Source organism: Protomyctophum parallelum (assembly GCF_964188405.1).
Source record: "Protomyctophum parallelum genome assembly, chromosome: 19".
NCBI lineage: Eukaryota > Metazoa > Chordata > Actinopteri > Myctophiformes > Myctophidae > Protomyctophum > Protomyctophum parallelum.
Genome location: NC_139717.1, coordinates 4789695 through 4804986, shown reverse-complemented (window position 1 = coordinate 4804986; position 15292 = coordinate 4789695). Strand labels below are relative to the sequence as shown.

Genomic DNA, 15292 nt, shown 5'->3' with positions numbered 1-15292 from the left:
CGCTCTATACTGGGTTTGAGGCCCTGAAAAAAGCTCCTGGGAACCTTCATTGGCCATTGATTGTTAAATTTAGGTAAACATAAGAACACAAGTAAACGTAAATTCCGTGCGCACGAAACGTTACAGCGCACAAGCGCTATAGGGCCCCCAAAATCTTTACCTGCCCACGGGCACTTGTGGGGGTAATCCGTCCCTGTATGCGTGAACATCCTTGGACAATAATTCGATTCAGATTCAGATGCATCCAGTTGAAATGGAACATGAAACCTTTAGTAGGAAATGGGTTAGGGTGACCGTAGCCTCGATAGCCAGGCTTTCATTTCGTCTGCGCGAAAGATGAAAGCCTGGAAAATGCCGTGGGCTGAACCAGTCTAAAAGTGGGAGTCAACCCTTCCGGGTGGGCGTCTAAATGATGTGACGTAGCGCTGCACTAGGGGGGAGAGGAGGGGCCGGGGGTGACGGACAGATCTATGAGATCCAATCAGGGTGCGCGCATTTCTGAGGCGCGACCCGCCCCTCTAGACGAGAAATGTCTCGCTCTGGGTCAGGCTAGGGTGACCGTTACTGCATAGTTCTCAACAAATCAATGGAAAAGGCACAAAAACCGGGTCTCAATTAAATTTATTGATGTACTTCCAGGATCCGGGACTTCAAACATGCATGAGTGCAATATAATATAGCATGATACATACAATCAATGGATATAGGTTTACTTTACATACAAAAATTCAGTAAAATAGTACTCTCTAGTTCGTGTAAAACGTGCTTTTTTCTACAATGCGAGTGGTACAAATCACTACATGCTCGTTTGGCTGGACTATCATCGTCTCCGTTATAAATGTGTACTACTAGCTTCAGCACTAGCATGAGGTCTGAGATACAAAGGTCAACGGTACGGGGCGTGGGAGGAGCGAGGACGATACAAGTAGACACGGGTCAAATAAATCCCCGAAAGTTCTCTTTAGATTTCTGATATACCTTCACCTCACGGCACATCGGAAGAGCCTTCTACAGTACTGCACTGTAGAATCTACTGTACTGTACTGTACTGTACTGTACTGCAATCTCCCCCTAAAGCTAAACACATGCCTAGTATAACCCGATTTATACTGCCACGCTCCGAAAAGAGCTGATCTATTCTACACAAGTCCTTGGAAATGAAATCTTCCACGCCAAATTTCCAGACTAATATAATATTATCTACACGGTTATTATTAGTCTGGCCATGTCATTTGGACAGAACCTTTCTCCACACTGCTGTCCGGGTGTGGAACATATAATAATATAAGACGGCCATTTTTTCAAGGCTCATTTGTGGAAAAAGAACATTGAATGTCAAATCGTCTAGTCCCTGATTATAATACGACCCCATTTCTTTGGGTTTCATAGACATCTCCTGACCGCCCCTCACACTGACCGTTGAGCTGCAGTGAACCATATGAATGACCAATGGATATATATATATATTATCGTACTTGGCTATTGTTCACAATTGCATCGAATAATAATAAATGAAAAAATGTCTTGGCTAATTACGCATCTTCCTGCAGGCTTGAAGGAATCAAACTATTTGAGATTGCGAATTTCCTTAAGACTTCATGGACAAAGTTGGGACTCTGGACTACATTAAATAAAAGCACCACAATGGAAAAACAAGTCCCCAGGACTTTTGTTTGCGTTATCCTTTGAGCTCAAATGTCTGACTTGTTCGTTGTTTACAGTAAAATAGTGATCATACCTTCAGAAAATATGCACCCGGTTCGACTGGTATCAACTGATAATTCCCAGTAAGTTAAAAGTATCAAGCCGATCTTATCGACCTATACTGCATGTGGTCTGGGGAGTCTACTGGCTGCGACTGGCATCGATAAAACGAAAACGACGATTAAGGTTGGGACTGCGCTGCTGCGACGTGGTTATGTTTAGGTGAGGGTACGAGGAGGCTTGTCGTTTTCAGTCGGCTCCCAGCATGTGCAGTGGACCGATAAGATCAGCTTGATAAGTAACCTGGTGGGAATTATCGAGAGATTTTCACTCGAACCCCCTGAAATATGAATGAAGTTGGCAGAAGTTTTAACGACAGCCAAATGGACCATAATAGGCGTGCTGTGAAATGCATTATGGGAATTGTAGGAACAGAGAAAGGACAGACAGGAGGGGAATTTCCCGTCAATGGGTTATATTTATAAATAGTGTGATAACTATCACCAATTAACTAGAATGCACTTCCAAGAGCATGAAAGTGTCCCTTTAAAAGGTTCTTGCAAAGGTGGCAATATTTGAAGTGAAATAATTAAAAACTTCCCATGGTCAAAGTTTGAATCGATTAAAAAAAGAAAACAAGACCGGTAACGGCATTGGGCTCACACCCCAAAAATCTATCTCTTGTTGGCAGTGTGTCCCCTCCTTCCAGTATATAGATTGAGTAGAGAAGGTACGCAGAAATCTAAAAGTCATTTTTTCAAACGGGGAAGTGTTTAGGTGGGGAAACACAAGCTTCATATGTAGTGAGAGATATGCCTTAACGAGCCACAGGAGACAAATAAGAAGAATGTAACAACATGTTCCGCTCAATGGTTGGCATTAAATACAATGTGGTAATAATATGGCATCCTAAACTCTATAGCGTCATCATGGTCCTTTGTTTGTGTAACTGCGGTGAGTGATTAGATTGGCCTTCACTGTTGGTTACCAGTTGTCCAGGAAGTCAAATCCAGTCTTCAGGAGGTTGTTGCTTGTATTGAACTAATTGAGAGACAGATTGACAGAGAAAAATAGGATAGTTAGGGCCGATTCATACTCCTATTTTACCACTGTTTCGCTGAGCACTCACTCACAGTGTGCACTTGCAGTTTGGGGCAACTCTAAAGCAAACTCCACATGGCCCAACATTTTATTTACCTGCCAAAGTGTCAACCCCTTCCTTACCCGTGTGTCAGATCGGTGGTTAGACTGGCATATTCGCCGATACCGATATGACCCGATATGACAAATAAGTGCCGATACCAATACTTTTCCTATTCTATGATGATTTAACCCATTCTGACCGGGCACCCATTTTGGTGTCAGCGTCATGTTATGCTTTAGCTATTTAAAAATAGCAGATCTACAAGCTCATATCGCGCCACCGAGTGGCGCGATACGAGCTTGTAGGTCTGCTATTTTTTGAAAAATCGAAGAACGACTGACATTTTTTAGAATCTGATCTCAGGTCAGAATGGGTTCATCAGACCAGTGTGTGTGTGTCCGGCGGAAACCTCGTATGAATCTGATCTCAGGTCAGAATGGGTTAAGCTGGTCAGAGTGCGCGGTCTATGTTATGTACACAAAAAAACACAAAGAGTATTGGGATTATTATGGCTCTAAATGAGCCTCCCGTGTATTGGTGCTTCATTGATGACAACATTCCTTGTTCTCCTTCAGAGTAGTGTTGTTTTCGTCGACTAAAACTAAGAAGAGAAATGTTCGTCGACTACCTTTTCTTCACTGACTAAAACTAAATAAAAACGAATCTATGATGACTAAAACTAAGACTAAATATACTGACAATTTCGTCAACAAATAAAAACTAGACTAAAATGTTATGAAGGGACTAGTGGACAAGAGATCCAGTTTTATGCTGGGTTGCATGCTGAAAATAGCAGATCTACAATCTCTGTGAGATTGTAGATCTGCTATCTTCAGCATGCAACCAAAGTGTAAAATATGTCATTACAACAACATCAAGGCCTGTCAAACACACATTTTAGTCGACTAAATCAACTGTAGATTTAGTCGACTAAAATCGTATGACATTTAGTCGACTAAAACTAGACTAAACACTAGAACATTCCAGGTGACTGAAATGTGACTAAAACTAAGTGAAAACTGCTGCCAAAAACAACACTGGTGGCCAGAGGGGGTGGTCACTCACCTGGGAGAAGGTGGGGCTGGTGGCCAGCTGCTCCTCCCGGTCCCGCCTCTCTCTGTCCTTGTTGCTGCTGGCCTTGGCTCCGCCCCCGCCGGACGACATCATGCTTCCGGAGAACACGTCGTCCAGCGTGTTGCTGACCGACGGCAGCGTGCTCTGGGAGCGCTCCCAGCCCGCCACCGTCGACGACGACACGCGGACGGGGGCGGGGCCCGGCGCCATGGAGATGATAGCCGGCGGCGCCACCGCCGCCAGCAGCAGGGGGGCGGGGGCGGCCGCGGCCACGGGCACAGGGGGAGGGGGCGCGGGCGGCCTGGGGGCTCGCTGCTTGGCGGACTTGACGGGGGCTAGCGGCGCGGGCGCAGGCGCGGGCGCCTCCGGCGCCTCTGGCTCTTTTGGGGCAGGAGGGGCCATGACGGAGGTCTCCTGATGAAGACGTTGTTCAACATTAGTGAGAAAAACCCTATGTTTCTGTGTCAGGGGTGCTCAACCATTTTCATGTCAAGGAACCCCAGAATTATTAATAGCTAAAGTATAACATAATGCTTAAAACACCAAAAGGGGTTCCCATCCTGTTCTGTTATGATATGACATTATTCTTTTCCATTTGTAACTCGTTCAGCGTTAAAGTCTTGACCACTACACTTCAAACCTCAAAGGGTACAAAATTGGACCAGAGTTGACTCTGTACTTGGGACCACTTTCTTTTCTGTCTACGTCAAATCTCTTCACAAAACAAAACAGCAGATCTTGCAAAGCTCACAACAGCGTCAGTCTGACATCCCATTAGTACAACCTACGTGGCCGGTTAAAGGCCTATTCATAGCCTGGATTTGTGGTGGTGAGGTGACCACCGCTCCGGTGGTGAGCTGACCACCGGAGCTGAAATAACATTGAGCGGTGGTGAGTAAAAATAGAGAGAAGGGCTGGAGCGGTGGTTTGCTCTTCACCGCGGCTCAGTGACGTCATGTTGTAGTTCGGTGGTCACCCCACCACCGCAAATCCAGACTATGTATGAGCCTTTAGACTGAGGTTAGGGTTAGTGACCTACGTGGCCGGTTAAGACTGAGGTTAGGGTTAGTGACCTACGTGGCCGGCTAAGACTGAGGCGTGGCCGGTTAAGACTGAGATTAGGTTTCTGGTTTAGGGACTTCTGTACCATACAATTGTATGTATAAGTAAAGAACAAATAATGTTGATAGTGGTTGATAGTGTTCGTAATCGGTCGGAAACGATGACATGTAACCGTATGTGTACCTGTCGGAGGTAGGAGGGGAGGGGTTTCTCCCCCTTCTCCATAGATTTGATCTGGCTGGGGGTCAGCGAGGTGTAGTCGGCCAGCTCTCCCTCCATCCTGGAGCGCTCGGCGCTGATCTTCCAGAAGGAGGACTCCTCCTCTGGCCGGCGGCCCAGGCCCGGGCCCTCGCTGACGGACACCTGGAACAGTGACAGCCAAGAACATTAACAGACGGACTGATTCTACTAAATGTCTTCTTACCCCATTCTGACCTGAGATCAGATTTAAAAAAATGACTTCTACATCCTGACAGTTTTCTGATCAGGCTATGTTTCTATGTCAGTCGTTCTTCGATTTTTCAAATCGAAGAACCCCCCCCCCCCCCCCCCCCCATCTGAAAATATGTTGTTCCAGGGACCCTCCAGAAGCAAACGATTGAGTTAAAAACATTCGCTCTGAAAGAATATATATATATATATATATTCAAAGATTTATGCCACATTTTCACAATTCTTTTTTTTTTGCAGATCTCGTAGAAGCTCGTAGAGCGGTACTCGGTGCCGCTCTACGAGCTTGTAGATCTGCTATTTTTCAATAGCTAAAGTATAACATAATGCTTAAAACACCTAAAGGGGTTCCCGTTCTGAATGGGTTAAAGTCTTTCATTATTCAGTAGCGACAAGTGGGATATTTATTTAAAACGTAACATCTCTCTCATCTAAAAAAAGAAGGGGGGGGGGAAAGGGAGAAAGTAAGTGTGTAAAAAAAGATTGTTGTGTCAATCTCCAACGAACATTATGAGCTGCAGATTGTCTACTGATAGCAAATGTGACATTTCCCTGGAGACCAAAATATTCACTGAAACCAATAGCTTTCACTCTGTGTGTGTTTATACTAATAGAACATTAAAAAGTAAGATAAGAGAAATCCAACAGCTGTGCCGTTTGTGAAACAAGCTTATAAATGATCTGAAACCCTTTACTTGTACCGTTTGTGGTAAAAGCACTCAAACTTTCCTCTTTCCTGCCTTGATCTCCTTAACCCCCAACCCCCCTCTCTCTTCCTCCATTTCATGGTTAAAATGCCACGATGGGAACTATGCACAAAGAACGAATTTCACCCACTCTTGTACTGTGATGGGATGACCTACTTATACAAACAGTAATTCTTGTGTCCTCATCTATGTCTTCCATTTACTTCCTGGTAGCTGCAAAGGCTGCACTTCATCAAGGTTGAATAGTTGAATAGTTTTCATTTAGTTTCAGTCACATTTCAGTCACAAGATTTTTGTCGACTAAGGGCGCTTTCACACCGGACATGTTTGGTTCGTTTAAAACGAACCATGGTCCGCTTACACCTTTGGTTCGGTTGGTGTGAACGTGCATACGAACTCTGGTGCGGATCAAAGAAACGAACCATGGTCCGCTAAAAAAGGCCGGACTCGGTTCGCTTCCAAACGAACCACGGTGCGCTTCGTTACTGGTGTGAATGCATTCGGACTTTATAGAGGACCAAATACAGGACGATAGGCAAAATAGCCGTCGGGCGTCGGCAGTTGTGAGGCTGCATTAATAATTATAGGGGGATCATATGACAGCTGACAGTCTGATTTTAATAGTAGACGCATACAGTATATGTCGAGGCGCAGCGCAGCATACGAGGTTCACATGCGCAAAATGTACAAGTTATCGACATGGAATGGTGTACGGTATGGCACACGATGTAAGCTTGTAGATCTGTTTATTTTAAGCATGCGCCGGCCGCCGCCACGCAAAGTTATGACAAAGCATGCGAATCTGCGATGCATGAGTCTTCATGCAAGTTTCTCTTTCAACTCGTGTCCCCTCCTTTTTGTGTGTGTGTGTGTGTGTGTGTGTGTGTGTGTGTGTGTGTGTGGGTGTGGGTGTGTGTGGGCGCGCACGCACATGAGGGGACTGGGGGAGAGACCCATATATTTATATGGGAGAGACGCAGAGACAGAGAAATATTTAAAATCATCCATGTCACGCAGGCCGCAGGTATCGAGAAAAAGCCAATGTTAAATAAGCTATACACAGGTGGTCCCAAATGATTAATTGATTACATCACTATAGCAAAAGACGTAAAACTAGGTCAACTCAATTAGCTGCAGCGGAGCTGTTCTGACTTGAAGCTCAATAACCAACTAACCAAACCATAAGATGACATGGAAATGCCCGCCGATTTGATGCGCAGAAATAACATGGGTGAAGGTGCACACATGGAAGAAAAGTCCTTTTTATCGGGGATACCTTTTTGTAGGCTATACGTCTCCGTGAATTTATGCATCAGCATTCAGCAGCAAGCACATTATTGTTCAAACACCTGCTCCTCTGTTCATCTGTTGCTCTTATTTGGCTAATAAAATAATTAATAAGAATGAATGCAATAGCAAGTTGTTGCTGCCTGTCATGTTGCTGTTCTCTTCTCTCTCTGTGTGACTGAAGGTTGCCCCAAAAATTGTAGACAGTGATTTCCCCTCATGTTCTTTTTCCCCTCACTATTTGGTTCGCTTAACATGTCCACATGTCATTTGTTTACATATTTGGTACGCTTTACAAAGTCCAGTGTGAACACCAAACGGACCAAAATCAAAATGCAAATATTTGGTCCTTGGTCCTTGATCCGGACCTTCTAAGCGAACTTTGGGTGTGAAAGCGCCCTAAATCTACAGTTGATATTTTGGCGGGCCTTGATGCCATCGTAATGGCTGTTTTTACACTGGCTGAAAATGTTCAGCATGTGACCAATTGTAAAATGACTTTTTACTGGATCTCTTGTCGACTAGTCCCTTCCTAACATTTTAGTTTCGTTTTTATTTGTTGACAAATTTAGCTTTAGTCATCACAGCTTAGTTTTTATTTGGTTTTCATGTAGTTTTTGTCAGTGAAAAAAGGTAGTCGACGGACTTTTTTCGTCATACTATTAGTCGACGAAAACAACCACTGGTCTGCAATACCTTGTTGGCACTAGGGGTGTTTTTGTATGACCTTGTTGGCACTAGGGGTGTTTTTGCATTACCTTGTTGGCACTAGGGGTGTTTTTGTATGACCTTGTTGGCACTAGGGGTGTTTTTGCATTACCTTGTTGGCACTAGGGGTGTTTTTGTATGACCTTGTTGGCACTAGGGGTGTTTTTGTATTACCTTGTTGGCACTAGGGGTGTTTTTGTATGACCTTGTTGGCACTAGGGGTGTTTTTGTATGACCTTGTTGGCACTAGGGGTGTTTTTGTATGACCTTGTTGGCACTAGGGGTGTTTTTGTATTACCTTGTTGGCACTAGGGGTGTTTTTGTATGACCTTGTTGGCACTAGGGGTGTTTTTGTATTACCTTGTTGGCACTAGGGGTGTTTTTGCCGAGCTGAGAGTTGGGAGCAGACTTGGCGGTCTTGGCATCGGTCGTCTGGGAGGAGGAGACCCCCTGCTCTGCTGCGCCCAACGACAAACTGAAGTCCAGTTGGCTCTGAAAGAAAGATGGCAACGAAACAAAGTTCATCACCATAATATGTAAACATAGCAGAGGCAAAGAAACAACCGGTTAAAAAGAAATAAATGTTAAAATAGTAATAAAATAAAAAAAGGTGCTCCAGGATCAGTTGGGATAAGACATTAGATAAAAAAAAGCAGGAGATCCGGGCACTCAAAGTTTAAAAAGAGGAGAATAAACCATAGAGTAATAAACGCTCCGAACTGGAGCGTTAGCCACGACCCACCGCTATTCATTTCAATAGAAGTTGCTCAGTGGCGTTTTGAAGCACCCGGAAGACTGCCGGAAGTACAATTATAACTCAATGGCTCGAGTGAGCGGAAGATACGTATAAGCCACATAGACGTCATGAACGCCACTTTTCTCCAGTAGGTAGTGGCAGCTTCAACGTTGGATAGCCTTACGGGTGGGCTTGGAATATACTTTATTAATTCAACATGTTTCGACCTAAACCGGTCTTCATCAGGACTCTTTTTTTATCATATGTAAATATAACATTTAAACCAATTGCTATCGTTTATCTAGATTTATCCTAGCCTGAGCTAACGTGTTAGGTTTCTGGTCAAGAGGGGCGGGTCGCGGCTCAGATTTGCGCACGCCCTGATTGGATCTCATCGATCTGTCCGTCACCCCCGGCCCCTCCTCTCCCCCCTAGTGCAGCGCTACGTCACATCATTTGGAGCGACGCCCACCCGGAAGGGTTGACTCCCACTTTTAGACCAGAGCGGCCAATGCGTTCCTCCAGGCTTTACATTTTTGCACCAACAAAAATGAAAGCCTGGTACCGAGGCTAGATTTATCCTAACCACTTAAGACTGATTTATACTCAGTCGGTCTACAATCTCACAACACAACTCAGCACAGTGTTAGCTATTCAAACTTAAAGACAATATATTTATTTTTACTTTCAAAATGTTGAATGCCTAAAATAGGGACACCAGGTTGAAAATGGGTTAAATACACTTGGCAACATTGGCCTAGTCAGAATGTCCTTGACTATTTTAGGACAACTTGGCCACAGGGGAAGTGCTAGAGAATATCAGGCAGTGACCACATGGACCCTACTTAACCCATTTTGGGCGGGCACCCCTTTTGGTGTTAGCATTACGTTATGCTTTAGCTATTTTTGAAATATCGAAGAACGACTGACATAGAAACATAGCTTTTTCAGAAAACAGTTTTTTAATCTGATCTCAGGTCAGAATGGGTTAAATGTCCTTGTTGGTATGGCGTCTGAGGAAGGTGCACATCCCCCTCTCTCTCATCAGATCGATCAACATAACCCATTCTGACCTGAGATCAGATTCTAAAAACGTCTTCCACATCCTGACAGTTTTCTGAAAAAAAGCTATGTTTCTATGTCAAGTCGTCGTTCGATTTTTCAAAAATAGCAGACCTACAAGCTCGTAGCGCGCCACTCGGTGGCGCGCTATGAGCTTGTAGATCTGCTATTTTTCAATAGCTAAAGCATAACGTAATGCTAACACCACCAAAAAGGGTTCCCGCCCCAAAATGGGATAATGAGCTGTGAACTTGTGTTATATCGCTCACACAAGTTTTCTGTAAGGGGGGTTTATTTCCCTTTTCAGAGTTCAGACCAGTGTGATTTTTTTCCTCCCTTAACCCATTCTGACCTGAAATCAGATTCTAAAAATGTCTATTACATCCTGACAGTTTCATTATTAACCCATTCTGACCTGAGATCAGATTCTAAAAGTGTCTTCGATTTTTCAAAAATAGCAGACCTACAAGCTCGTATCGCGCCACTCGGTGGCGCGATATGAGCTTGTAGATCTGATATTTTTCAATAGCTAAAGCACGACATGATGCCAACACCAAAATGGGTGCCCGGTCAGAATGGGTTAATTTTCTAATGCTTAAAAAAAATACTTCATGTATGACTGTAGTGTTGTTGTCGCGTGCCGAACATTGCAGATGTACAAGCTCACTGCTGTCACGAATGTGCCATATTTTGAGCCTGTAGATCTGCAATTTTAAACCAGTTTCACCCCTTAGTACTCGCTGATTTGATGATTTTGATGAATTGAACAATGTGGACCCTGTTGTAAACAAGTGTAATGCTTAATTGGGTCGTCCACTCACAGTTGACAGTCTTTGTATTGAGTTTGTGCTTAAAATGTACTGTAAATTCTACAAACTGTTAATAAATATTTCAATCAATCAATCAAAACCCTTTAAAACGTTTTGATGGGCATTTTTTCAGTGCAGCAAGTACAATTACGCAAGCGATGCTAAAAGGGCAACACAATGGTATGCAATTATAAACAATTATTTTGTGCAATTAAATGGTCAGCTAGATGATGATAAAAGTCTCTCTCTCTCTCTCTCTCTGCGAGTCGGTAAACTGGTGAGTTCTCCGGTATCCAACACAATAAGCCCAGATGGCTTGATTCCATTGTGGTCCCATGTGTTCAATTCATGAGTAAGGGAATGTTAACAGCTTATCTTCTTCACTAACAAAATGTTATGTTTCAAATTCAAATATACTTCAAATCAAGAGGGTATATCTGATTAATATCGTTCCAAATGAGGGGGACGCCAACTGGGTCAGTTAATGGTAGAGATGTTCCGATACCGATACTGGTATCGGATCGGTTACTCGGGCCGATACCACCCTCAAGTACTCTGTACTCGGATACTTTGACCCCGAGTACCAAAACATCCAATTGACACTATAGGCTGACCGAATGCAACGGGACTAAGTCTGACCACAACACTGCAGTAAATCACCCAAAAACAGCCGATCTACAAGCATAAATGACAACTGACAAGTGTATATCAGAGATCTATCTGCATCTATGAGAAAGAAGGGGGTAAAATAAGTAGTTACTCATCAACTAAAAATAACTCATATCGGTACTCGGTATGGGCGAGTACTAAAAATTAAGTACTTAAGTACTCGGACTGAAAAAAAAATGGTATCGAGACAACTCTAGTTAATGGCCCTAGTAATCCCAGAGACACTCCCTGAGTGGCAACAGAACAGACAGCATGTCACAACTTCACACGGTCTGAAGAGTATTGGAAGACGGCAAACCGGTCGGGTCTGTTTTAATGGGAGGGTCAGTGTCTGTGATGTCTGAATCAATTGCTGTATTCTCATTTATAAGAAAATAAAGGCCTGTGTGTGTGTGTGTGTGTGTGGATGCTGGTCCATCCTTCACACTCACAACGGTCCTCGCGCACAACAAACCAGCTACATGAAATTGTATCCACTAAACTAAACCACATGAGAAGAGACAAGAGAGTCCACATACTGTAAACTAATTATACAAGAATGTAGTGCACATACGAGAAGCATGACATAGCTTGTTGACGGAGCAAAACAAAACATTTCAGTGAAATGTAACAAGTGTGCCATCTAACAAAATGTCCAATTCTATCTCGACACATTTATCTAATCTCAGTGAAACATCATCCGAAGAGGCCATTCGATAAATCAAGGTTTAATTAATAAGATAACTCATGTACTGTATGGTCATTGCAGTCAGGGACTCTGGGCCACAAAGGAATGATTTAAGCTTTTTAGATAAAGATATAAGACTTTACTTAACACGGCTTACCTTGGTTTCCCATGAGAACGGGGCAGAATGCTCATCTTGCCAAGTGATATCCTAGAAGAAAAAAAACAAGGAATGTTTCAAGTATTTATTAACAGTTTGCAGGATTGGGTACATTCCACATGAAAGCACAACTCAATACAAAGGCTGTCAGTGTGTACGACAAAGCATTACACTTGTTTACAACAGGGTCAGAAAGTGTAAACAATGAAGGCTATGTAGTGTACAGTACTGTACACTCCATCAAACATTATGTATATTGCCGTCTTTCCACTGTCCTCAGTGTTAATTCAAACATCTGTAATTGTAACTGAAGCTTTTTTTTCTACACTCGCAGAATGACATGCAATGATTTGACGGTCTCTTTGTTTTGGGCCTGTTGTGACGTGTTGTCTCATTGTTGTGTGGGCTACGTGGCTCTGTTTGACTGATTGAAGTATTTATTGGCTGTTTTACAGTACAGAAATAGAATTACAGTACATTTGAAGTACAACTCAATAAAAAAAACTGTTACTTTAACTGTGAGTAGACGACATCATAAAGCATTACACTTGTTTACAACAGGGCCCACCATTTTCAATTCATCACCCTTATGATCTAAACCCACACACAAACAAACACAATAAAAACAGCCATTATTATTACCTCGTCCCCGAAGTGGACTATCTTCTGGCCGGTCTGGAGCAGCAGCTTCGGGTAGCAGACCACCTCCTCGCGGTCCACCCTGTGCATGGCGTAGCGGGATCGGATGTGGGGGTCCATCAGGCAGTTGTCTATGGCCGTGTCCTGCTCCACGGAGCTCATCTGCTCCCAGGCCGGCCCGTGCTTCTGCCTGATCTTCTCCCGCTCCTGCATGATCTTCTTCGCCATCGGGTTGATGGAGGCGAAGTACTCGAACTTCTTCTCCTCCATCCTGCTGCTGCTGCTGCTGCTGCTGTGGCCACCATGGTGATGGTCGAACCCCGCCGCCATGGTCGCGGTGGCCATCTTTATTTCTCAGCTTGCTGAGCTTGGCTTACTGAAAAGAAAGTGCGTTCGCTGCGTTGGTTGCCACAGTGAAACCAGCTGTGTGTGTGTGTGTGTGTGTGTGTGTGTGTGTGTGTGTGCGTGTGTGTGTGGGCGGGGTGCTGCTGAGTGGAATAGTTAAGAGAGTGGCGACACTAGCGTTGACTCCCATTGTAACAATGGAATGCGGAAGTGCTCATTCTATCTCAATGGGATAGTTCCAAATGGTTGGAACTACGTCGCCATTCTCTTACTAGATTACTCTATGGATTACTCTGGTGGTGAACATGAACACCAGCAATGAACCAGTGTTGCCAACTCTTGTGTGAGAGAAATAAGCCAAACCTTCCTTCGAAAAACAATTAGGCCAAAATAAACAAGCACACTAATATGGCCATATAATACTAATAAATACAAATTTCAAGCATTTATCATTATGAATACGAGGTATGTCTATAATTATGAATGTTTTGGTCATTTATTATACTATTACACACATAGTAGAGACACCAGGGAGATTCTGTCACTCAATGTGATTCACACTCCCCAAAAACCTATATATGGGTATCAAAGAGTTGGCTTGTTTGATATTCATTGAATTCATTGTTTTTTTTTAAACAATCGCAAAAAACCGCAACCCGCGACTCGGGGGGGGGGGGGTGGGGAACAAAACGCAACTCTGGGGGGAAACAAACAAGCCAGCATTGGTGGAAAACAAGCGGACTTGGCAACCCTGGCAATGACGTTAGCTTGTAGGGTTGTATTGACAATTGTAAACACAACACAGTTGTTCTTGATTCATGCGTTAACAGCACCATCTACTGGTGAAGTTAGAACTTAAAGCATTAAAAAAAAGTGTTTAATGGTCCCCCAACTTTCAACCACTGAATTTCCACAATGTATAATAATAATACTCTATTTTGAACATGCTACTACTACTACACCTACTACTGTTTAGTTTAGTTTATTTAGGATCCCCATTAGCTGTTACACCTGGCAACAGCTATTCTTCCTGGGGTCCTCACAGAATAATATATATACAAAAATTGAAATAAAAACAACATTACAGATATCACAAAATAAATACATTAAAGCATAACAACCACGGTTAGTGCATTCACTCTAGATTACATTAACTGGTATATTGACATAAACAGAATTACAATTTACCATAGGCCTATATATAAAAAGTCCTTCAGTCTTTTCTTAAAATGCCTTTTACCCTTAATTTCTGTGATGCATACTGGTAGAGTGTTCCAGAAAGTCATTGCCCTGTACATGACTGTATTCTTCATTGCATCAGTTCTTGGCTTAGGCACTGTAAATCGACCCATTGCAACATGTCTGGTATTATGTATATGTCTATCACTGGTATAATGAATATTTTTATATAAGCATTTTGTTTTTTTATTTGAACAAATGTTCCTAAAAAATCCAGCCAGACTGGCAGCTAATCTCTGCTCCACCAACAGCCATGACAGCTTCTGATGATTTAACAGTGTACTAGATCTAGTATTGCAGTTCAGGGCAAGGCGAGCTGCCTTATTCTGGGCTATTTGTAATTTACGCAGGTCCTTTTTAGCTGCATTGGACCACACAACTGGACAATAGTCAAGGTGGGATATCAATATCACTAGTGCCTGGATGACCTGGACAGCAGATGTTGGAGTTAAAAACTCAGCACATCTCCTAATCATGGACAAACCCCCTCCCATTTCTTAGTTATGTTTTGAATATGAGTAGACCATGTTAGATGACTGTATAATGTTACCCCAAGTAGTTTTGTTTCATCTACCTGCTCAACTGCTAGATTGCTCAGATTCAGATTCAATTTGGGTTTTGACTTGAGCATAATGCTGTGATCCAAATACAATGGATTTAGTCTTTGAGATGTTCAGGACCATCCTATTGTTCACCACCCACTCTGATATGTTCTCAGGCAAGTGGACTTGTAGCCATAGAGCTTCAATGTCACTAATCATAAGGTCATCTCTCCTCTTTACTGGAATATCATTTAAAATATAAAAAGCCACACCCCCACCATGAATATTTCT

At 43.1% G+C, this 15292-nt stretch overlaps 1 protein-coding gene across 1 annotated transcript; it reads right to left on the bottom strand.

The window, feature by feature from the left end:
• Positions 1 to 2644: 2644 nt before the first annotated feature.
• On the bottom strand, positions 2645 to 13297 carry cUnh1orf198 (chromosome Un C1orf198 homolog). The gene is made up of 6 exons (XM_083790101.1): positions 12879 to 13297; positions 12237 to 12287; positions 8497 to 8628; positions 5168 to 5347; positions 3914 to 4336; positions 2645 to 2745 (listed from the first exon to the last, which is right to left on the bottom strand). The coding sequence occupies exons 1-6, from the start codon at positions 13218 to 13220 to the stop codon at positions 2689 to 2691; spliced, it is 1185 nt and encodes a 394-aa protein (XP_083646227.1). The 5' UTR covers positions 13221 to 13297; the 3' UTR covers positions 2645 to 2688.
• Between the last annotated feature and the right edge of the window lie 1995 nt (positions 13298 to 15292).